Raw genomic sequence first — 25,285 nt, forward strand, 5'->3', positions numbered from 1 at the left:
GCAAACCTGGTGGCCAACTACAAGAAACATCTGACCTCTGTGATTGCCAACAAGGGTTTTGCCACCAAGTACCAAGTCATGTTTTGCGAATGGGTCAAATATTTAAGTCACTCATTAAAATGCAAATCAATTTATAACTTTTTTGAAATGCGTTTTTCTGGATTTTTTTGTTCTGTCTCTCACTGTTGAAAAAAAATCTACCATTACAATTATAGACTGATCATTTCTTTGTCAGTGGGCAAATGTACAAAATCAGCAGGGGATCAAATACCTTTTTCCCTCACTGTAGCAGGCCTTCATTTTCTGACTAAAGTTTGACTTTAAGTTGCTTTCATAGGTGTGCTGCTTTCTGATAAAGTATGCGACAAATATTTAGGAATACTGTATCAGCGTTAATCTGTTGCAACTTGTCCCAAGATCTTCTAGAGCTGTATTAGTGACAAAGGTAATATCTTGCCATTGGAAACCTTCTGTATATAAAGACTCTTGACTATATACATTACAGCATCATAGAAGAGTGTCTGATGATCTTACATCTTAAAGTTAGGAAAACAGTCTTTCCTTAAACATTTGACCCTTTAACAAACCAATGTAAGATTATCTGCATTGCGTGCTATTTTATATTTCAGAGCCCAAATGATTGCATGCTGTGGCTTGTCTTGGATTTCTTTGTGTCAAAGGAATGTGTAATGGTTTGCCTTAGAACTCGCTGTTAAACACAGCATATTACAAGCTGCTTTACGAACAGACTAAAATATACATGAAAATGTTAAATGCTTGTGAAAAGTCTGTTATATAATTGCTGGCAGTGATGTCATCCTGTACCAGAGCTATATGCCAGGAATGTTTTAGACTGAGGCCCAGGCTCTGCTGGCCCTCATTTTTTCATTGCCTAATGTAGAGATTAACAAAGACAAGGGGTACACTGTGACTTTAAGTACATTTTGTACTACTAAATATTAAATATATTATATTTGATTTTTATATTATGATGCTTAAATCTGGGTGCTGTTGGTAAGTTACCTTGGATATGGAAGAATAACCGATATAAACCGATATAAAACATGTGGCTCTTAGTAGTCTAGCATGTTATATAAATATCGGCGTCAAGTCTCAAATGACTCCTGCTTGAAATAAATTATAAATGGTCCCAGGCTTTATTCTGGTCAACAGCATGAAGGGAACTCTTTCCACTATGAATAAGTAAACAAATGAGCGACTAATAAAGCCAGGGTGATACTTTGTAACTACTAGATGTTTTCATTAAACATTGCAATAAGAATGAAATATACAATAATAAATGAACCCATAGTAAAGAATGGCCGTATGCTAGCTGTACGCATGTACAGTGGATATAAAAAGTCTACACTCCCCTGTCAAAATGTCAGGTTTCTGTGATGTAAAAAAAATGAGACAAAGATAAATAATTTTAGAACTTTTTCCACCTTTTAATGTGACCTATAAACTGTACAACTCAATTGAAAAACAAACTGAAATCTTTTGGGGGGGGGGGGGGGTAAAATAACGTAGTTGCATAAATGTGTACACCCTCTTATAAATGGGGACGTAGTTGTGTTCAGAATTAAGAAATCTAATTTAAACTCATGTTAAATAGAAGCCAGTACACACCTGCCTCTGATTAACCCCAGCTGTTCTAGTAGGTCTTTCCAGACATTTTCTTAGTTGCATCCTACAGCAAATATATCAGTCAGGAGAAGGATGCAAAAGAATTTCCAAGGCATTAGATATACCATGGAACACAGTGCAGACAGTCATCCTCAAGTGGAAAAATGTGGCACAACAGTGACTTTACCAAGAACTAGACGTTCCTCCAAGATTGATGAAAAGATAAGAAAACTGGTCAGGGAGGCTGCCAAAAGTCCTATAGCAACATTAAAGGAGCTGCAGGAATACCTGGCAAGTACTGGCTGTGTGGTACATGTGACAACAATCTCCCGTATTCTTCATATGTCTGGGCTATGGAGTAGAGTGGCAAGACGGAAGCCTTTTCTTATAAAGAAAAACATCCAAGCCCAGCTAAAATTTTCAAAAATACATCTGAAGTCTCCCAAAAACGTGGGAAAATGTGTTTATGGTCGGATGAAACCAAGGTTGAACTTTTTGGCAAGAATTCCAAAAGATACGTTTGGCAGAAAAACCCTGCCAAAAAACACCCACAGTGAAGCATGGTGGTAGCACCATCATTGCTTTGGGGCTGTTTTTCTTCAGCTGGAACAGGGGCCTTATTCAAGGGAGTTACAAACAGTTACAAATACCAGTCAATATTGGCACAAAACCTTCAGGCTTCTGCTAGAAAGCTGAATATGAAGAGGAGCTTTATTTTTCAGTATAAAGACCCAAAGCATACATCCAAATCAACAAAGGAATGGCTTCACCAGAAGAAGATTAAACTTTTGGAATGGCCCAGCCAGGGCCCAGACCTGAATCCATTTGAAAATCTGTGGGGTAATCCGAAGAGGGCTGTGCACAGGAGATGCCCTCACAATCCAGCAAATATTGCCAAGTCAAGATGTGCCATGCTGATAGACTCATACCCAAAAAGACTGAGTGCTGTAATAAAATCAAAAAGGCGCTTCAACAAAGTAATAGTTTAAGGGTGTGCACACTTATACAACCATATTATTTTAACAGGGTTGTGTAGACTTTTTATACACAGTGGTGTAGTGGATAGCACTTTCGCCAAGCAGTGAAAAGGGTCACTGCTTTGAATCCCAGCCACCACACTACCTACCTGGAGTTTGCATGTTCTCCCTGTGCCTGCGTGGGTTTCCTCCGGGTACTCCGGTTTCCTCCTACACTCCAAAGACATGCTGGTAGGTTAATTGGATCCTGTCTAAATTGTCCCTAGTATTTATGAATGTGAGTTAGGGACCTTAGATTGTAAGCTCCTTGAGGGTAGGGACTGATATGAATGTATATGTAAAATGCTGCATAAATTGATGGCGCTACATAAGTAACTGAAATAAATACACTGCGCTTGGTCAAACTCACCAGTGGCTGCGTGTGTGTGTGTGTGTGTGTGTGTGTGTGTGTATGTATGTATGTGTGTGTGTGTGTGTGTATATGTATGTATGTGTGTGTGTGTGTGTGTATATGTATATGTATATGTATATGTATATATATATATATATATATATATATATATATATATATATATATATATATATATATATATATATATATATATATATATATATATATTGTGTGTGTGTGTGTGTGTATGTATGTATGTATGTATGTATATATACAGTGGTGTGAAAAAGTGTTTGCCCCTTCCTCATTTCCTGTTCCTTTGCATGTTTGTCACACTTAAGTGTTTCGGAACATCAAACCAATTTAAACAATAGTCAAGGACAACACAAGTAAACACAAAATGCAATTTGTAAATGAAGGTGTTTATTATTAAAGGTGAAAAAAATCCAAACCATCATGGCCCTGTGTGAAAAAGTGATTGCCCCCTAAACCTAATAACTGGTTGGGCCACCCTTAGCAGCAACAACTGCAACCAAGCGTTTGCGATAACGTGCAATGAGGCTTTTACAGCGTCCTGGAGGAATTTTGGCCCACTCATCTTTGCAGAATTGTCCTAATTCAGTTACATTAGAGGGTTTTCGAGCATGAACGGCCTTTTTAAGGTCATACCACAACATCTCAATAGGATTCAGGTCAGGACTTTGGCTAGGCCACTCCAAAGTCTTCATTTTGTTTTTCTTCAGCCATTCGGTGGTGGACTTGCTGGTGTGTTTAGGATCATTGTCCTGCTGCAGAACCCAAGTTCGTTTCAGCTTGAGTACACGAACAGATGGTCGGACATTCTCCTTCAGGATCTCTTGGTAGACAGCAGAATTAATAGTTCCTTTTATCATGGCAAGTCTTCCAGGTCCTGAAGCAGCAAAACAGCCCCAGACCATCACACTACCACCACCATATTTTACTGTTGGTATAATGTTCTTTTTATGAAATGCAGTGTTCCTTCTACGCCAGATATACTTGGACACACACTTTCCAAAGAGTTCCACTTTTGTCTCATCGGTCCACAGAATGTTGTCCCAAAAGTCTTGGGGATCATCAAGATGTGTTGTGGAGAAATTGAGACGAGCTTTGATGTTCTTTTTGCTCAGCAGTGGTTTTCTCCTTGGAACTCTGCCATGCAGGCCATTTTTGCCCAGTCTTTTCCTGATGGTGGAGGCATGAACGCTGACCTTAACTGAGGCAAGTGAGGCCTGCAGTTCCTTGGACGTTGTTGTGGGGTCTTTTGTGACCTCTTGGATGAGTCGTCGCTGCGCTCTTGGGGCAATTTTGGGCGGCCGGTCACTCCTGGGAAGGTTCACCACTGTTCCATGTCTTCACCATTTGTGGATAATGGCTCTCACTGTGGTTCGCTGGATTCCCAAAGCTTTGGAAATGGCTTTATAACCCTTTCCAGACTGATAGATCTCAATTACTTTCTTTCTCAATTGTTCCTGAATTTCTTTGGGTCTCGGCATGACGTGTAGCTTTTAAGGATCTTCTGGTGGACCTTACTGTGTCAAGCAGCTCCTATTTAAGTGATGCCTTGATTGTGAACAGGTGTGGCAATAATCAGGCCTGGGTGTGGCTAGAGAAATTGAACTCAGGTGTGGACAACCACAGTTATAGTATGTTTTAACAAGGGGGGCAATCACTTTTTCACACAGGGCCATGATGGTTTGGATTTTTTTTCACCTTTAATAATAAACACCTTCATTTACAAATTGCATTTTGTGTTTACTTGTGTTGTCCTTGACTATTGTTTAAATTGGTTTGATGTTCCGAAACACTTAAGTGTGACAAACATGCAAAGGAACAGGAAATGAGGAAGGGGGCAAACACTTTTTCACACCACTGTATATATATATATATATATATATATATATATATATATATATATATATATATATATAATGTGTATGTATGTATATTAAAAATCTGATGCATAAAGCCTCGCTCATAAGTAATGGCAAGCCTGACGTTTTCAAGCTGTTTGAGAAGGCAAAAAACACAATTACAGTGCTGCATTACTAAGCAAAAAATTGTACCTGCAAAGATTCCAATGAATTATGGCTACCCCTCCTAAATACACTTTTCCAAATGTGTTTTTTAAATAAAAATCTGCCTCTTCTGTGCTCACGTGTGATCTTAACCACTTCCCGACCAGCGCACGCCGATGTACGCCGGCAGAATGGCACGGGCAGGCATATTGGCGTACAGGTACGTCCAATCTTTAATGCCGCCCTGCCATCGTGAGCGTGCCGCCGGTGGCACGATCTCGTGCTGGTTGGGACCCCCGTGAGTCCAGTTGCGGGTCCCGCGAACTCTATCGCCGCAGGCATACCCGTGATCGTCTCACGGGGTGGCTGAACTGGGAGATGCCGTTTGTAAACAGCATCTCCCTGTTCTTCCTAGCAACAAGTGACGCTGATCTCTGCTCCATGTGATTGGAGCAAAGATCAGTGTTCACTAAAAGAAAGCCCAGCCCCCAACAGTAACACACCTCTAGTAACACTTAACTTCTACACTGCCACCCACTGGTTAACCCCTTCACTGCCAGTGTCATTTACACAGGAATCAGTGCATTTGTATAGCAGTGATTGCTGTATAAATGACAATGGTCCCAAAAATGTGTCAAAAATGTCCGATGTGTTGCATAATGTTGCAGTCATGATAAAAATTACTAGTAAAATTTTTTTTTATAAAAATGCCATAAAGCTATCCCCTATTTTGTAAACGCTATAACTTGTACGCAAACCAATCAATAATCGCTTATTGGTCCGGGGCTGAAGTGGTTAAAGTGCCCTAATAATCACAACAATAAAAGAACTACCTGTAAAAGAAAAGGCTGTGTTCACTTGGATAAAATACCTGCTCCTCCACATGCATTTTTTTTCCCTCAAAGGACATTGTGTGGTAGGTGGGGATGGTGAGTAATAGATATTCGACCCACCCTAAATGTCAAATAGTTGCAACAGGTGAGGAGCAGCATTGCATTGGTTCAAGAGATGAGCATAAAGCTGCTTCTTCCAGTTTTGACATGGTCATTTTAAGATGGCTCACGATTGGTAGTTTAATATAGAATTGTTTTTATCAAAAAAAAAAAAAAAAAAAAAAACTGTGACATGTTGACGGGTGCAGTAATGTATTGCTCTTAAATGCAAGCTCTGCTTTTAAATGGCCTTCTGCCCTTTTCTGATATGCACAATCTACATTAAGACTGTAGGGGGGGGGGGGGCAGTTTGATGAGATTTACCTCACCCCCTGAATCACAGAAGCCAAAAAAGGCAAATATATACTTTTTTTTTTTTTTCCCCCTTGATCCAGTGTATACAGCTGATAAACCAGTTGCCATAAATGGCAAGGGGTAAAGGTTTAGATTTGTTAACCGGTAATCTCTTATTGGGAGATGAGGGGGTTAGTGGAATGCTTGTAGAAAACCACTAACAATAGAAGTTTGGAAATCTGAGAGGAAGCCTAGACATGTCGAAGGCTCCATTCACACTTGTGTGACTTGTCATGCAACTTTGGACATCAAATTTGCATGACAAGTCTTTCCCCATGTTTTCCAATGATAACCATTCATATATGTGTGACTTAAAGTTGCAGCGACTTCAGATAAGTTCATTCACTACTTTGATCTGACTTTCATGCAACTTGAGACTTCAGTGTTAACCCTTAAATGTTGCATGAAAGTCATACCTTTTAATGTTATACAATGCAACAGTTGTCCATTATCACTGGTCAAAAAGCAAAAGTCGTATCCAAGTTGCGCCCTTCCAAGTTGCATCAAAGTTGCTCCCCAAAGTCGGCACAACTTTGGAGTTGTACATGTGTGAATGGAGCCTTAGGCCCCTTTCACACATGTGGATCATTCAGGTCCGCCTCTGTTTTTTGGGCTGACCAGACGTTCCGTGTAGTTTTATGCTGACATCCGATCCATTTGCTAAATTCAGACGGATGGAAACCCTATTTTTCCATCCGCCTGGAGGGTCGGATCAGATTAAAATGGACAGGTGGTCCGTTTTCATCCGATCCCCCATAGAGGAGAGCTCTAACAGGTCCGTCTCAGCAAAGTGAGCATAGACGGACCTGTCATCAGCCTGCTCAATGGGGATCAACGGATCGATCCCTGCTAAGCAAGCGGAGTTCGTGAAAACGGACATTAAAGTGTGAAAGGGGCCTTAAGGTGAAAGCAGAGAGGAAATGTCACACCACAAGGTGTGAGGTATCAATCTTGCATGTTACGGACTCCCTCTTTGACTGACAAATACATGCAAGATATTGTGCAGTAAAAGATTTATTGCCTGTAGAATAAAATGTATTGGATGCACCTCCGCAGATCCAGTTTCACAAGTTTTGCTTAAAATTATTATCTTGATTTCATTTTATTAAGTTCAAGTATACCCAACCATTCTTTTAATTTTGATACATTTATTTTACTTTTAATAATAAGAAAATCTGTGATCTTTTTGTTATTTCTCTTTTTTTCTTTAGGTACATAGCACTTACCTTGAGAGTAACTGGCCAATCAGAGTGAGTAAACTATTTCTTAATCTTTTATAGTTTTTTGTTTCAAACTGTTGTGAAGAAGAAACTGATATGTATGATACCTGTAACCAGCAGTCATAACTTTTATAAGGCATGAAACAAGGCTGTTTGCCAAAAATTCTGTTTTGATTTCTATAAAACCCTTTGTCGCACCATCACCCCACTGGAAGTAATTTGCAGTGCTATGTACATTTTATTTATAAAATATTAACTAATAAAATGCATCTTCATTTTAACAAACATTACATTTGCAAAGTAGACCTGAAAGCTTAGGAGTGTAGGTTGGGTTACTATGGCTGATTGTTTTTTGGTCAGTTAATCCTTCTTCTATATAGTTGCCTTTCTACTGTAATTCAATCTTTTTAAACCTGCTGAGCCAGTATGATCGTGTACCATGGGGAATTATGGGGGAGCTCATAAAGGGCTGCAGCAAATGAAATTTTAAATTTAATGATATGGTTAAGTCTTAGAGAATGCACACACAAATGTTTAGGAAAAACTAAAGAGAGCTTGCACAAATGAATAAAGGATGCTGGTGTAATGCCTGTGATTTACAACTGAAATCTGTTTTGTTTAAAAAGTGTTATTACTTTTTAAGAAATAGTAAGAATTTAAGGCATTATTTGCAAAATGTTATTAAGAAATAAACATTTATTAACAGTTTAGTAAAATGCAATTTAAAACAGAACATAAAGTACTCAATAGAATGCACAGGAAACTACCTAAATGGTATTACAGACTATATTAAAGGAATGGAGGAGCGTTCAGACTGCAGCCTTCTCTTTACCACTTGCTGACTATAACTGCTTACAAATAATTTGTCATGCCATGTGTAAGCACATGCAGGGGTTGTTAAAGAGAACGTTCATATAGGCAGAGATTGACCTTGGCATGCCCTTCTTCCTTTTTTTTTTTTTTTTTTTTTATTGCTGGCAAGTCAGGTGGAGCACCAGTATTTACCTATGGTCTCCCTGCAATTGATCTTTTTCCTAATACTGAACTAACATATTCTGTTCTACCCTGAGACAGCCATCTTGATAGGGGCAGGGCTTTGCTTTCCTGTGTTTAGAGCTTCCCCCTGATTAGGGATTAAGGGTCTGATGGAAGAATAATCAAGCAGCAGAAGAGCTTCAGAAAGCACAGATCCACAGAATGAATAAAGCACAAGCAGGGAAATACATGTACGTTATGGCCTCAGGTACAGGTTTTCCAAAGAGAACATTATACAACGTAGTAGTGATATCAGTAAATCCTATTCCAAGTGTCACATCTAGGGATGAGCTCAGGAGTGTTCGCATGGAACACGTGCAGAGCCCGCCAGGAAGTCGGCGCAGAGCTGCGCTGATCACAGGCAGTGAGACCTTGCCGATCTCTGCAGCCGCACATCAGGGCAATGTCTCACTGCCTGTTATTAGCGCAGCGCTACGCCAACTTCCATGCAAACATGCCTGAGCTCATTCCTAGTCACATCCTATAGAATATATAAATGTTTTAGGTTCTACGTTCAGATCCACTTTAAGCAAATACCATGTCAACATACATGGAAGTTATCAGTTTTCACTTAGCCTGCAGTTCACCTCTCAGACTCCTCTTTTGTTTCTACAGTATTCTGCCATAGACAAGCATGGGCAAAATGTTGCTGTTGTTGGAAAATTTGGATTTGCACATTACTCTTTGGTCACCAAAAAGTGGAAGCTGTTTGGCAATATTACACAGGCAAGTCAATCTCCCTCCCTTTCTCCCTATTCTTTCATCCATTTTTCATCCCCTAATTCTCCCCTTTTCTCCATTTTACTTCCCCCCCCCCCCCCCTTCATTTTACACCTTTTTTTTCCCCTTCATTTTACTCCCCCCCCCCCCCCCCCCCCTTTTTCATTTTCCTTGTTTTTCACCTTCATCCTCCCATTCTCCCTTCCTCCCCTTCCAGTCTTCCTCCTTTGTTTCCTTCCTTGCTCTTTTCCTTTCTCTACATGTGGGACCACAACATGAAGAGCATCTTTACTGCACCACAGCTGAACCTAGTAAATGAACAAGGGCAAAACTTTTTTTTATAATTTTGGATAGAGTAAAAGGTTAAAACACTTGTCTGTCTTTTTTTTTTTTTTTTTGTTTGTTTTGGATTTTGGCTAATGTCCCAAATTGGAGACATTTCCCTTCAATTCCTGTCCTGTAGCCAAAACAAGAAGTGAAAGAAAATCCCTCCCAAAGTGAGAGAATTCCTAGTTGTCACCAGAACTAGTGTTCCCTTTGGAAGATTCCCTCTCCTTTCTGGTGGAACCCCAACTTTTTAGATTTTCCTTTACGTTTGATAATGGTAAGAAGGACATATATGGTGAAATTCCATAACAGAGGCAGAAGTAGCAATAAAAACTGACAGGTGTTCTGATCCCTCTCCACTCTATCCAAAACTGAAAAAAAGTTTTGCCTTTTTAGTTATACCTTAAAAATGCTTCTTCTTATTTTATGTATTCTTCTTTAGGAACAGAACATGACAGTGACGGGAGGTCTTGCTTGGTGGGATGATTTCATAGTTCTAGCATGTTACAATATAAATGATCATCAGGAAGAGGTGAGAAGATGTTACAAGATAATACATTTTGTTTATATTATATGTGGCTTGAGTTTATGAAATGTTTTTAGCAGCGAACAGTAAATGAGGTTTCTAAAATTATGGGGCTGTGCTGTTTTATTATGCTTCTTTTCTCACTGGAATATTTTAAGTTATAATTTTAACACTTGTTCATTTTGGACTTCTTTTTTAAGCTTCGGGCTTACCTTCGTACATCCAACTTGGATAATGCCTTTGCACATGTGACCAAAGTGCAGCTAGAGACTCTTCTCCTCAGCGTGTTCAGAGATATGATGATCCTGTTTAGAGCAGACTGCTCTATCTGTCTTTACAGTATTGAAAGAAGATCTGATGGGTGAGTGTTGATGGGCATCGGTTTTCTGTTACACTTGGCATAGAGGAAATTTCCATCCAGCAATGCTTTAACATATTATGTAAAATCCTATCTACCCTACAAACTAAAGCTATAAAGCCATACTTTCCCAGCCTAGCCATAGGCTTGAACTTTTTGTAATCTAACCAGCAGTGATGACCATTTCCGGTGTCTAGACTTGTACCTCCTACGTTTTCATTTATAAGTTATTTTTGTTGCACTTTTTCAGTGAGGTATAATGACATGAATTGCAAGTGAAAGTGGTAGTTTAATCAATTCTATAATATCAAGCAAGCCTTAAGCTTACTGTGTGTGTATCCTTTCATATAAATAAACCTGTATAAGCCAGCCAGTAAGCTCATATGATTAGCAACTTCTTAACAAAAGTCAATGGAATTCCCACATACTGAATTACCTTACCAAACATAATGCCCACAAATCCAATGACTAAATACAGCAGGACAAAATCACTCTGTCTTCTTTAAAATTCCCACCCATGTGAATACTCTCCCATTTGTGCCAGTTTCCACATAAATAAGAATGGTGACAATAGTGCAGCAAATTCACAGCTAAAATATGTATTTTACATTAAAATGCTCACATGTGCAGAGATGAGCAATATGCCAGTCCCCAAAATGACAGATCGGGCACTTCTGGTTTCGGTGTCTAATAAGCATAATGCCCATAGAGTTCAAAATAAGAGCCCATAGAGTTTACAAAGAAGAGAACCGATTTGCAATTTTGTATTTTTCAAAGCTTTTATTTCAACCTTTAGTAAAAATTTGTTAAAACAAGGATTTCTTTTATAATAACAATGGTTACTCCTGCATGAATTTGAAATGGAGAATTTATCCAAAATTCTTACTAAACTCTGGATTATTGTTACATTGCAGAATAAAAAAAAGTCAGGAAACAAAGGTTATATCCTTAGATTTAGATTTTTAGATTTTAATAGAAATACATTTCAAGCACTGTAAGCCTGGGTTCACATTTGTGCGATGTGCATGCCTGTGCACATCACATGTGTTGTCTGTGTGGTGCGATTTCAGCCATACTAAATTAAATCTCATCTGCACCAAAATTGTGCAGGACCCTTTTTTTTTTCCCTCGCACTTGAATTGTCCTTAAGATAACATTGACACGAACAGAATATTGCATGGCTGCCATGTGAATGCAATGTGTTGTGCGAAATGCACAGGATTCACTGCGTTTCCCGCAACGCATAAGTGTGAACTAGGGCTCAATAAAGTCTCTCTTACAGTGAATAATTTGTTTCATTTATGTTGTGCTTAACTGATCATTGGCTAACAAATATGTTTTTTGGATCTGGGCTATAAGAAAGTGTTATGCGGATGTTTTGATTCCTTGTTGCTTTGCATGTTCCAGCTCCTTTTTCGTATGTAGTTTGAAGATTGTCCTCTGTGCGCTCTACAACTTATTGATACTAAACAGAGGGATCTTGCATGTTTCCTTGTTCTCCAGTCTCTATTAGCATACCTCCTTGTTCAGTAAAAATTTTTGCATTTATTAATACTCATCTGTGATGGCCTTTGTATGCCACACAAGAGCAGCAATTTGCAGATTCCAGAAGTAGCATCAATATTGTTGCGAGAATCCATATTCATGTTGTGTAATGGAAGGTGCCCTTTGAACATAAAGGGTAAGTTTACCTTTTGTACACGTACTTTTCTTGTCCTAATCAACGTTTCCAGACGTTTCCATTAGTAATGTCTTCTTTCTGATCAGACTTTAGGTCATGACACAGGAAGGAGCTGACCTCATTAGCACACACCCTGCATCATCCACCCTTCCATTCCCAAGTGCACATTTTTTTAAATGAAATGCAATCAGTGATCACCCTTCTTACTAAATACAAAATATACAATCAGATTGCATAGTGTATGGCCATGTTTCTACACCTAACATTACTAGTTGGGCTTTCAGTGCCATTAATGGTTTACTGCACACCAAACACAGAAGCAAACACATTTTGCCATGTGAAAATAACGAGGGGCAAATGCTATAAAACGCACAGTAAAAACACATAACCCACAAAACATCATAATGTCCCATTAACCACATGTAGTGCAGCCAATTAACATCAACAGGCTGCCCTATGCTTGTCACAAAATGTGCGCTCCCACTATGCTAGATGTGATTGGGGTTTGAAAGTGAAATTGGTGGGATAACATAAGAACAACGAGGCTCCATTCACATCTGTGCATTTGCTTGCATTTCAGAAATGCCCTGCACCAAAAGTCGCAGTAAAAAACGCTCCACTCTAACAAATAGTTCTGAAGCTTCTTTGGTGCGACTGCTGTGTGTAGGGCAGCCTATTCGGGTGGATGGGCTGCCCTATGTGTGAGGAGTAAAAATGCTCCAAAATGACTCCCCCTCGCTGGAAAAAAATATATAAAATGCATGTGGGAATGAGAGTTCCCGCTATGCAGGGTTGCGAAAGGGGGCTTGACAGCTGAGTGTTTTTGTCCACTCCCTCCTATGTACTTGTATAAAGATGGTCATACACTATGCAATCTGATTGTGTATTTAGTGAGAAGGGTGATCACTGATTTTTTGCATTTCATTTAAAAAACGTGGACTGGGAATGGAAGGTTGGATGATGCAGGGTGTGTGCTAATGAGGTCAGCTGGTCAACTCCTTCCTGTGTCATGACCTAAAGTCTGATCAGGAAGAAGACATTACTCATGGAAATGTCTGGAAACGTGGATTAGGACAAAAAAAGTAAGTGACTGTAGATTTAATGGAAAGCTTTGATATTTTTGCAAAAAAAGTACATGAATGCTATATTGGTGTATAGGGAAGATGGAATTGGGGGGGGGGGGGGGGGGTGTACAAAGGTGAACTTACCCTTAAAGTCCTTTCTTTGTGGTCTAGTGATGGCATCTGTGGTTAATTATAACCTGCTAAAGGTTACTGTTTTTTTTTTTTTTTTAAGATATAGGTGGGAAATTGTGGCCTAAAGCATCATACACAGACATAAAAGGTCATAGATGCACCAAAATCTATAATATCTCTGTCTAATTCCCAAATCTGCTCTTCACCATTTAGAGGCCTCAATCGGTGTACAAACTGAGAAACTGAAATGGAGAGCTCTCAAAGTACCCGATACATATACATACTGGTTACAAGTATATCTAAAGGTGTAAATAATGTAGGGAATGGTTAACACCCCAAGTCCATTTTTGTGTGTCCTATGAAAATCCTTAAAATATTTCTGAAGAATTGTATGGTTTTTGCTGCTGCCTTTGGAGTTGTTGCTCCTTATAATGTAAGAGAAGACCATTGTTCTGAGCCTGGTAAAATGTCATTACTGTTCATCAAAGAGTGCTATTGTAGGGTATACATGTTATGCCTGTAAAGGGTGCTTTATACACATTTCTAATACAGCAGTTAAAATAAGTTATTGAACATGTAACCATTTTTCTGAGTAAATAGATTTCTAAAGGTGCTATTGACATGACATTTTCACCACATGTTGGTAACAAACCATGCATACAAAGAAACCAAAACAAATATGTTCAGAAGTTATGTATGATAAAATGTATAATAAAATGGAATTACACAGGGAAAAAGAATTGAATGTATGAAGAAATAGAGGTGCAAAAAGGCATGGACAGCCAACACACCAGCTGAAATCTGTCAGTAATTGCAAAGCAATCCTGCCCCTTGTCAGTACAAATTAATATCAGCTGGTTCAGTCTGAACTGATGGCATATAAAAAGGTGTCTTTTTACCAAGGTGTCACATTTCATGATGGGTAAAAGCGACATTGTTGCAAAACATACTGATACCATTGGTTACAGAAGGATTTCTGAATGTTCCAGTAAGCACCATAATGCAGAAGTTTGAAGAACATAATTTCCACATACCATGACCAGGTGCTCTTCGCAAGATAACTGAAAGAGGAGTGCAAAGAATTATCAGAAGTGTTGTCCAAGAGCCAAGGCCTACTTGTGGAGAGCTTCAGAAAGACTTGGAATTAGCAGGTACAATTGTTTCAAAGAAAACAATAAGTAATGCACTCAACTGCCATGGCCTGTATGCATGCTCACCACACAAGACTCAATTGCTGATTGAAAAGCATGTTAAAACTTGTTTATAGTTTGCACACAACATTTAGAAAAGTCTGTGAAATAATGGGAGAATATAGTCTGGTCATATGAGACCAAAATTGAACTCTGGATGCAATAATACACACCATGTTTGGAGGTCAAATGGCACTGCACATCACGCCAAAAACACCCCCATACCAACAGTAAAGTTTGGAGGTGGGAACATCATGTTGGGGAAGTTTTTTAGCATATGGTACTGGCAAACTTCATATCAAGGAAGGATGAATGGAAAAATGTATGTATGTACAAGACATTCTTGATAAAAATCTGCTGCCATCTACCAGAATGATGAAGCTAAAACGAGGGTGGTTATTTCAGCAATGTAGCGATCCCAAACACAAAGCCAAGGAAACTCCATTGGTTTCAAAGAAAGAAAATAAAGCTGTTGGGATGGCCCAGCCAATCAACTGACTATAGAAAATCAATGGAAAGAACGAAAGATCAGAGTTCATAGAAGAAGCCCACGGAACCTTCAAGATTTGAAGAATGTGTGGAAGAATGGGCCATAATCACACCTGAGCAATGCATGCAGCTAGTTTCTCCATACAGGAGGTGTCTTGAAGCGGTCATTACCAACATTGGATTTTGTACAAAGTATTAAATACATTTCGATTAGCGTGTTGAATACTTTTTCCCTGTGTCATTTCATTCTTTTTAAACACAACCATTTCTGAACTTATTTGTTTTGAGGTTTTTTTATATGCATGGAATTAGGGCTGAAACAACTAATCGATTATGAAATTAATCGATTACCATTTTCATAATCGATTAATCGGGCAGTAACAAAATGGGGTTAAAGTTAATGAGTCTGATGATATTTACTAGATTGACCCTTTAATAGTACATCTCTCCTCTAATAGTATATACACTATATATAATTCCTCTAATAGTATATACGGTATATCTCTGCTAATAGTTTATACAGTATATCCCCTCTAATAGTATATACATTATATCTCTCCTCTAATATATATATATATATATATATATATATATATATATATATATATATACAGTATATAGCCTCTAATAGTATATACAGTATCTCTTCTAATAGTACTGGTATATACATTATCTCTCTCCTCTAATAGTATATACAGTATATCTCTTCTGTCTGTTATTCTCAGAGTGGATTAGATATTTTGCTCCCTAACCATATAGTTGGTTATTTATATTTACTACGGCATAGAGATATTTAAGAATAAATTGCCTTTTTTTTAAGGTTATTAACCGATTAATCTAAACAGCAATCGGCCAACTAATCGATTATGAAAATAATCGTTAGTTGCAGCCCTACATGGAATGCATGTGTTACTGATGTGTTGAAAATTGCATGTCAATAGCACCTTTCTAGAAATCTATTTACCTAGAAAAATAGTAATGTGTTCAATAGTTATTTTACCCGCTGTATATATCAAATTTATTTGATTTTTATTATTATTTGTGAATATTTTATGTAAACTGTAATGCTTGTATATTTGTGTTTTTGGTTTTCCTGTGACTAGTTGACTGTGACACCCTCCTACATATTTACATATTTGTTCATCTAATCTTCTACAGGCCAAATCCTTCAGTGTGTTTACAAGTCCTCCAGGAGGTGTCCATGTCTCGGTACATACCTCACCCATCTCTTGTGGTGTCAGTTACCTTAACTTCGGTGAGAACAGAAACTGGTATTTCATTAAAAATGCCTCAACAGGTATGGTGCCATAAGTAAGATCAGGTTGTGTCTTTTTATAATTTTTTTTTTTTTTTTCCTTTTAATTGTTACCTTAATAATCACAACAGTGAGTGCTATAGGGTATTTATGTTGGTTGAATTGTGTAATGTCTATCATTTAGTACGTCTTTAATTAGTGATGTTTCCAGATTCAGGAGACCTGTTACAGAGACCTGTTACATGGTTAGTCAGGTTAAAAAAAGACACAAGTCCATCCAGTTCAACCTTAAAAACAAATAAATAAAATAAAAAATAATCGTACAATCCAATACACCCAATTTTATGCCCACAATTGATCCAGAGGAAGGTGAAATAAACCCCAGCAGAGCATGCTCCAATTTGCTACAGCAGGGGAAAAAAATTCCTTCCTGATCCCCCAAGAGGCAATCGGATTTTCCCTGGATCAACTTTACCTATGTTAATACCCAGTTATATTATGTACATTCAGGAAAGTATCCAGGCCTTTCTTAAAGCAATCTACTGAGCTGGCCAGAACCACCTCTGACGGGAGTCTATTCCACATTTTCACAGCTCTAACTGTGAAGAAACCTTTCCGTACTTGAAGATGAAATCTCTTTTCCTCTAGACGTAAAGAGTGCCCCCGTGTCCTCTGGGTTGACCGTACAGAGAATAACTCAACACCAAGTTCACTATATGGACCCCTAATATATTTGAACATGTTGATCATATCCCCCCTTATTCTCCTCTTCTCAAGTGTGAATAAATTTAGTTCCTCTAATCTCTCCTCATAGCTGAGCTCCTCCATGCCTCTTATCAGTTTGGTTGCCCTTCTCTGCACTTTCTCCAGTTCCCCGATATCCTTTGAGAACTGGTGCCCAAAACTGAACTGCATATTCCAGGTGAGGTCTTACTAATGATTTGTACAGGGGCAAAATTTATAGCTCTCTCTCTCTCTCTCTCTCTCTGGAGTCCATACCTCTCTTAATACAAGAAAGGACTTTGCTCGCTTTGGAAACAGCAGCTTGGCATTGCATGTTATTGAGCTTATGATCTACCAAAACCCCCAGATCCTTCTCCACTATGGATTCCCCCAGTTGTACTCCCCCTAGCATGTATGATGCATGCATATTCTTAGCCCCCAAGTGCATAACTTTACATTTATCAACATTAAACCTCATCTGCCACATAGTCGCCCAATTAGACAGAGCATTGAGGTCGGCTTGTAAATTGGAGACATCCTGTAAGGACGTTATTCCACTGCATAGCTTGGTGTCATCTGCAAAGACAGAAATGTTACTTTTGATCCCAGACCCAATATCATTTATAAAGATGTTAAAAAGTAAGGGTCCCAGCACTGAACCTTGGGGTACACCACTGATAACCTTAGACCATTCAGAGTAAGAATCATTCATCACTACTCTCTGAATTCTGTCTTTTAGCCAGTTTTCTATCCGTTTACAAACTGATATTTCCAAACCTGTAGACTTTACCTTACACATGAGCCGTGTGTGCGGAACTGTAGCGAACGCTTTTGCAAAATCCAAGTATACCACATCCACCGCTACCCCTCTGTCCAAGGTTTTGCTTACCTTCTCATAAAAAGAAATCCGATTTGTCTGACAACTTCTGTCTTTCATGAATCCATGCTGTCTGTTGCTTAAAGTGTTTTTGTTCAGCAAGAACTCGTTGATGTGGTCTTTTATTAAACGCTCCAGTATCTTCCCAGCTATAGAAGTTAAGCTAACAGGTCTATAGTTACTTGGTAAAGACTTTGATCCCTTTTTAAATATAGGCACCACATTGGCCCTGCGCCAATCCAGTGGTACTATTCCCGTCATTAACGAGTCCCTAAAAATTCGATACAATGGCTCTGAAATTACAGAGCTCAATTCTTTTAGGATCCGTGGGTGGATGCCATCAGGGCCAGGTGCTTTATCCACCTTTATTCCGTCTAAATATTACAAATGCTAAATCAATTTATTCAACTTAAGTAACTTTTATTTCTTATTCAATGATGGACACAAAAGTCAAAGACATGGGTTATATTGCCACAGAGATTAGAATGCTGTCAAACTAAAATAAGGTCCTGTTTTATATCTGGGCTTGCTAAAATCACCAGCAGAATTGCGCAATTCTAGAGTATGTTAAAATTACCACAGAACACGCAATGAGCCTTTGGGTGCCATTAATGTGGCACCCCAGATCTGCAAGAAAACAGGCATTTTGTCACATGACAAAACGCACAACAAACGCTCTAAAGTTGGCTCCATAAAAGGTACAGGAGCTACATTGGCATGTTTTCGGAGCACAGCAGCCCATTACAATTAATGATGCAGCTCTGAAAACATGCTAAAAGCACGAAGCTCTGCTCTTGCTAGATGTGTGAATGGTGCCTAACAGTGACCGGCCTGGTATAACCCCTCCCACACCCAGAATGCCTCCGTTTTTTTTTTTTTTTTTTTTTTTTTTAATAGTGTCCTATAAGTTATAGTTATATTGAAGTCTTTTCTCTACAAAAAAAAGAAAATTATGTTATTGCTAGCCATTTTTTAATTTTTCAATATTTTTCTTCAATCAAAACTTCATTAGACTTATTGGAACTTGTTGTTATTACCTTAACTTTCCATTGTTTTCCACGGTAAGGGTTTAGAATTGAATGCGTCACTAGCTGGAGTGTTGCACAATTGCACTCCACACACTATTCCCATCATTCAGTGTCGAGCAACACCTTCCTGCCAATGCTTCTAATCGCAAGAGACATGCAGTTCCACTTCAACTAGTCCTTTTTTGTGATATACCGTGACCTTCTCTTTGAACTTCTCCTGCCTCCAGTGGCCAGTTCGTGAGTACTCAAGGTTTTTACCTCATGCAATCAAAGCTAAGTTGCCCTTGACAAGCATTGCAATATGAGGGCTCTATGTGACAGAGACTCCACAATCTCTGCCAGATGGTGTTTCCCCTGTATAGTAGCAAGCAGCTGCTATAGCGCCCAGGCTTGGAGAGAACATTTTGGCTCTTCTTGATGAGGTACATGGCACTCTGGAAATAGGAGTGGCCTGTAGCTTCTACTAGTGCTGTTGCCCAACTGGGATTCCTTGAAGTCCCAGAATCCATTTGAGGAGTCCTGTATTAAGAAGTGGGTCATTCATAACATAGACTTGGCAAGGTCCCATTCTACTAAAGCAATGACTTACTGTAGAGCAGTGTTTCTCCAACCTTTTTTCGTTCAAGGCACCTTTTAAAATTCTGCACAATCTTGGGTCACCCCCCATTCTAAACTTTAAAAATATAGACTAGTAGTTTTACATAATGTAGCAACATTCACACGTGTAGGACACTCAATGTTGGAGATGATTTATTCTTCCAAAACAAATACCCCTTTGCACTATGGTACTGAACTAGTGTTCCAATGTTTCTCTTCTCCCTCTGTTTCCCTCACTTACAGTGCCTTGAAATAGTATTCATACCCCTTGAAATGTTCCACGTTTTTTTCAACCAACCAAAAACATAAATGTATTTTATTGAGATTTTGCGAGATAGACCAACAAAAACTTATTGGCACATAATTGTGACGTGGAAGGAAAATGATAAATGGTTTTCCAAATGGTTTACAAATATCTGAAAAGTGTGGCGTGCATTTGTATTCAGCCCCCTTTACTCTGATACCCCTAACTAAAATCTACCTACAGAAGTCACCTAATTAGTAAATAGAGTCCATCTGTGTGTAATTTGATCTCAGTATAAATACAGCTATTCTGTGAAGCACTCAGAGGTTTGTTAGAGAATCTTAGTGAACATACAGCATTAGAGGTCGACCGATATATCGGCCGGGCGATATATCGGCCGATATTTGCCGTTTTTTAATTAATCGGCATCGGCCGATTGTGCTGATAAAAAGGCAGATTTAGAACAGCAGGACTTGGAAAGACTTCTGTAATAGAAGTCAGTGTAAGTTGCCTGAGTCCTCATAGAAACGACTTTCCTCCTCTCTGGGCAGCCTGCCAAGAAAAGAACAGAAAGATACAATGTTTACACTTCAATGAATGAACTCATCTCAGTGTGTAGAAGTTCTCAGTTTAACCATTTAAAGACTAAATCTTTTCTGACACTTGTTTCTTACAAGTAAAAATCCTGTATTTTCTGCCAGAAAATCACTTAGACCCCCCAAAAATTATATATATTTTTTTTAGCAGAGATCCTAGGGAATAAAATAGCGGCTGTTGCAATATTTTATGTCATTTTTTGGGGAAAAAAATACACTATTTAAAAAAAAAAAATGTAAAAACAGTAACGTTGGCCCATTTTTTTTTTTCGTCCAAAAGTTTTGACTACCGTTTTTTTTTTTTTTTTTAAAATCTAAATCATACATACAAGTAAACTGGAGGTTTGTTTTGTTTAATAAATGTTTAAATGTAAGAAATCTTCTGTATCACTTATGAAGGCCGCTTTCACACTGGAGCGGGCAGGCGTTGATGGTAAAACGCTGCAAGTTTTAGCGGCTCTTTACCATCATTTTAGCGGCGCTATTTGGCTGCTAGTGGGGCACATAAAACCCAGCTAGCGGCCGAGGAAGAGGTTAAATGCGCCCGTGAAGCACCGCTGCCAAATCGCATTGCATGCGCTTCGGCAGTGGTGCCCATTCATATCAATGGGCAGGAGTGGTGGAGGAGCGGTATACACCACTCCAAACGTGCTGCTTGCAGGACTTTTTTTTTAAGATCCTGCCAGCGCATCACCTTAGTGCCCGTTCACACTACTGCGACTTGTCAGGCGACCTAGTCGCCTGACAATTCGCGCTCTGTTCTGTACTATGGAACCGTTCTAATAGGAGCGACTAACAGGTCGCTCCGACTTAGAAAAAGGTCCCTGTACTATTTTTGGGGCGACTTCAGGCGACTTGCATTGACTTCTATACAGTCGTCGTTTTGCAAGTCGCTGCTGAAGTCGTGTGCAGGTTGCGTCTGTGAGTCGCGCTGCAAGTCGTGTCGCCCCTGTGTGAACGGGCACTCAGTGTGAAAGCATTCTGTCTTTCACACAGACTGCAGGGGAGACGTTTTGCAGGCACTTTACAGGCGCTATTTTTAGCCCAAAAGCGCCTGAAAAATGTCCCAGTGGGAAAGGTGTGTTAGATTTTATGAGATCAAGGGGGATTAAAAAAAAAAAAATCGGCCTAACATATCGGCCCAAAAAAATCGGCATCATATATCGGCTATCGGCCGCCATGATTTCTAAATATCGGCATTGGCCAGAGAAAAACCCATATCGGTCGACCTCTATACATCATGAAGGCCAAGGAACACACCAGACAGGTCAGGGATAAAGTTGTGGAGACGTTTAAAGCAGGGTTAAAGGGATTGTAAAGTGGAATTTTTTTTTTTTTTAATAACAAACATGTTATACTTGTCTCCACTGTGCAGCTCGTTTTGCACAGAGTGGCCCCGAACCTGCTCTTCTGGGGTCCCTCGGCGGCTGTCTCGGCTTCCTCCTGCAGGTGCTTCTCACGTTCATGCGAGCTCCCTCGCATGGTGAGAAGCATCTGCGGGCGCGCTCCCGTGATAGCCGCTGGCTGTATCACACGGCCCCGGCGCTCCGCGTCAGTGGATGTGATTGACAGCAGCGTGAGCCAATGGCTGCGCTGCTTTCCACCCATCCATCCACTCCAGCCAATCAGCGGCCAGGCTGAACGGTGGAAAGGACATCGGGGGCGAGCGCAGGATTTTTGAGGGGTGAGGTAAGTAAAACGGGGGGGGGGGGCTGGGGGCGCAGGCACTGTCAGATGTTTTTTTCACCTTAATGCATAGAATTCATTAAGGTGAAAAAACATTTACCTTTACAACCCCTTTAAGTTATAAAAAATATCCCAAGCTTTGAGCATCTCGCGGAGCACTGTTCATCAATCCATCATCCGAAAATGGAAAGCGTATGGCATAATTGCAAACCTACCAAGAAATGTCCGTCCACCTAAACTGACAGGCCAGGCAAGGAGAGCATTCGTCAGAGAAGCAGCAAAGCATGGTAACTCTGGAGGAGCTGCAGAGATCCATAGCTCAGGTGGGAGAATCTGTCCACAGGAAAACTTAGACCCCTTTCACACTGGGGCGTTTTTCAGGCGTTTTTCAAGCGCTTTAGCGTTAAAAAAAAGCGCCTGTAAAGCGCTTGAAAGAAGCCTCATCTGCAGTCCCAATGTGAAATGTCAGCGCCTGAAAAACGCAGCTTAAACTAGCAGCGCTTTACCAGCGTTTTTCGAGCGTTATTGGGGCGCTTTTAACCCCTGCTAGTGGCAAAATAAAGGGTTAAAAGCGCCCACAAAACGCTGCTGCCAATAGCGTTTTTCAGGCGTTTTTCGGGCGTTTTACAAGCGCTTCCCATTGATTTCAATGGGAAGGGGCGTTTTTAGGAGCGTTGTATTCACCACTCCAAAAGCGCTGCAAAGAAGCTGCTTGCAGGACTTTTTTTGACGCTCTGCCAGCGCAGCGCCTCAGTGTGAAAGCACTCGGGCTTTTACATTGGGATTGCAGTTGCAGCTTCTTTCAGGCGCTTTTTTTAACGCTAAAGGGCCTGAAAAATGCCCCAGTGTGAAAGGGATCTTGGTGTGAAAGCACTCGGGCTTTTACATTGGGATTGCAGTTGCAGCTTCTTTCAGGTGCTTTTTTTAACGCTAAAGCGCATGAAAAACGCCTGAAAAACGCCCCAGTGTGAAAGGGGTCTTAGTCATGCATTCCACAAATGTGGCCTTTGTGAAAGGGATCTTGGTGTGAAAGCACTCGGGCTTTTACATTGGGATTGCAGTTGCAGCTTCTTTCAGGTGCTTTTTTTAACGCTAAAGCGCATGAAAAACGCCTGAAAAACGCCCCAGTGTGAAAGGGGTCTTAGTCATGCATTCCACAAATGTGGCCTTTATGGAAGAGTGACAAGAAGAAAGCCATAAGAAGTCCCATTTGCAGTTTGCGAAAAAAACATGTGGAGAACACTGCAAATGTAGAAGGCGGTGCTGTGGTCAGATTGAACTTTTTGGCCTAAAAGCAAAACATCGTGTGGCGGAAAACTAACACTGTGCATCACTCACTCTAAACACATCATTTCCACAGTGAAACATGGTGGTGGCAGCATCATGTTGTGGGGATGCTTTTCTTCAGCAGGAACAAGGAAGCTGGTCAGAGTTGATGGGAAGATGGAGGCGCAAAATATAGGGCAATCTTATAAGAAAACCTGTTAAGCCCCATACACACTATCAGATTATCTGCTGAGTTTTTCCTTCAGATTTACCAAAACCATATAATATGAGGACAAACCTTAGGAGTTTCAATGTGTATGCAATCAGGCAGGCCCTTCTACTACAGGGTTTTGGTAAATCTGAAGGAAAAACTCAGCAGATAATCTAATAGTGTGTATGGGGCTTTAGTCTGCAAAAAACTTGAGACTGGAGCGGAGGATCACCTTGAAGCAGGACCACAACCCTAAACATACAACCAGAGCTACAATGGAATTTAGATCAAATCATTGTCATGTGTTAGCCCAGTCAAAGTCCAGACCTAAATCCAAATAAGAATCTGTGGCAAGACTTAAAAATTGTGTTCAGACGCTCTCAATCCAATCTGACAGTGCTTGAGCAAAGAATGGGCAAAAATGTCACTTAGATTTGCAAAGCTGGTAGAGACGTACCAAAAAGACTACAGCTGTAATTACAGTGAAAGGTGGTTCTACAAAGTATTGACTGGGGGGGGGCTAAATTCAAATGCACGTCACACTTTTCACACATTTATTTGTAAAACATTTTGAAAACAAAACCATTTATCATTCCCCTTCCACTTCACAATTTTTTGCCACTTTGTGTTGGTCTATCACATAAAATTCTAATAAAATACATAGAATTTTTTGGTTGTAACATGACAAAATGTGGAAAATTTCAAGGGGTATGAATACTTCTTCAAGGCACTGTATTCAGCTAATGTGAAGCCAGTGCTGGCAGAGAGGGGCAGCCAAGGACAGTGCAGTGCAGACACCCAATATTTTCCTTATTGATCAGTTATGCCATTGGTTATTAGAATGCTTGATCCACCCACTGGCTTGTATACAATTTTTTGAGGAATTTGTAGGTATTTTGCCAAGGCACCCCTGAAGAAACCTGAAGGCACCCCAGGGTTCCTGGGCACCCTGGTTTAAAAAAAGCTGCTGTAGAGTATATGCCAGTGTTTAAGAATCCTATAGATAAACATTAGAAGATTCTTTCAAACGCCTGTTGATGATAATTTGTCAAACATTAGGAGAATCCACTAAATGCATTGACAGGAATCCAGCTTCCAGTTTCACTGGTCCCCTGTTTGTATAGCCCTTAAAGCTCATGCTGGCAGTCCTAAACTGAGTGGACACAGTATGTATTTCCTGTGCTATTACATGTATGAGTCTTCTGTCAGTGAACATGCGGGGAACTCTGGAGTTGAAATGTTGATTTGCAGAAGAGACTTGTAAAAAGCATTAGATGTGCATACCTTTCATGGGTAAACCTCTCTTCTGGGCTGCCTTGGACCCCTTTATCAAAGATTTCACTTGCAGGTAAATACTTCTCTACCCCAGCAGAAGAAAGCTTAGAAGACTAAATCCTAGTTTAACTGCAAACATGTGGACATGCCTTCAGCATAAAGGAACACCCCCACTTTTCATGGCACGGGGACATCTGTTATCCTGTGCAGACACCTGATTACACCGCTTTCTTCAATCTGTCTCCACCCTGCTTCATGTTGTCCATTCTACCTGTGCCTCTGCACACACTAGTAGACCTTGATGCTGCTCTTTAAGATCTCTTAAGTCAATGTTTCAGTGGCAAAGAAGGTTTCAAGGCTTTTACTCAAACTTGTTCACTGTTCCCAAATCGAAAGGGGGCATTTTCCACATCTTAAATCTAAAAAAAAAAATAAAATAAAATGTCTTTATTCGCTTCCAAAAACTTTG

At 39.8% G+C, this 25,285-nt stretch overlaps 1 protein-coding gene across 1 annotated transcript in view; it reads left to right on the forward strand.

Moving 5' to 3' along the window:
- The window catches only part of RIC1 (RIC1 partner of RAB6A GEF complex), a 217,357-nt gene that overhangs the window by 145,166 nt on the left and 46,906 nt on the right, over positions 1-25,285 (forward strand). The window contains exons 13-17 of the mRNA XM_077475048.1: positions 7,528-7,566; positions 9,187-9,297; positions 10,061-10,150; positions 10,345-10,505; positions 16,217-16,355. Coding sequence (XP_077331174.1) covers positions 7,528-7,566; positions 9,187-9,297; positions 10,061-10,150; positions 10,345-10,505; positions 16,217-16,355 — 540 coding nt within the window. The remainder of the gene's footprint in view (positions 1-7,527; positions 7,567-9,186; positions 9,298-10,060; positions 10,151-10,344; positions 10,506-16,216; positions 16,356-25,285) is intronic.

This window comes from Lithobates pipiens, unplaced genomic scaffold, assembly GCF_037356315.1.
Source record: "Lithobates pipiens isolate NorthernLeopardFrog02 unplaced genomic scaffold, aLitPip1_a1.2 Scaffold_13, whole genome shotgun sequence".
NCBI lineage: Eukaryota > Metazoa > Chordata > Amphibia > Anura > Ranidae > Lithobates > Lithobates pipiens.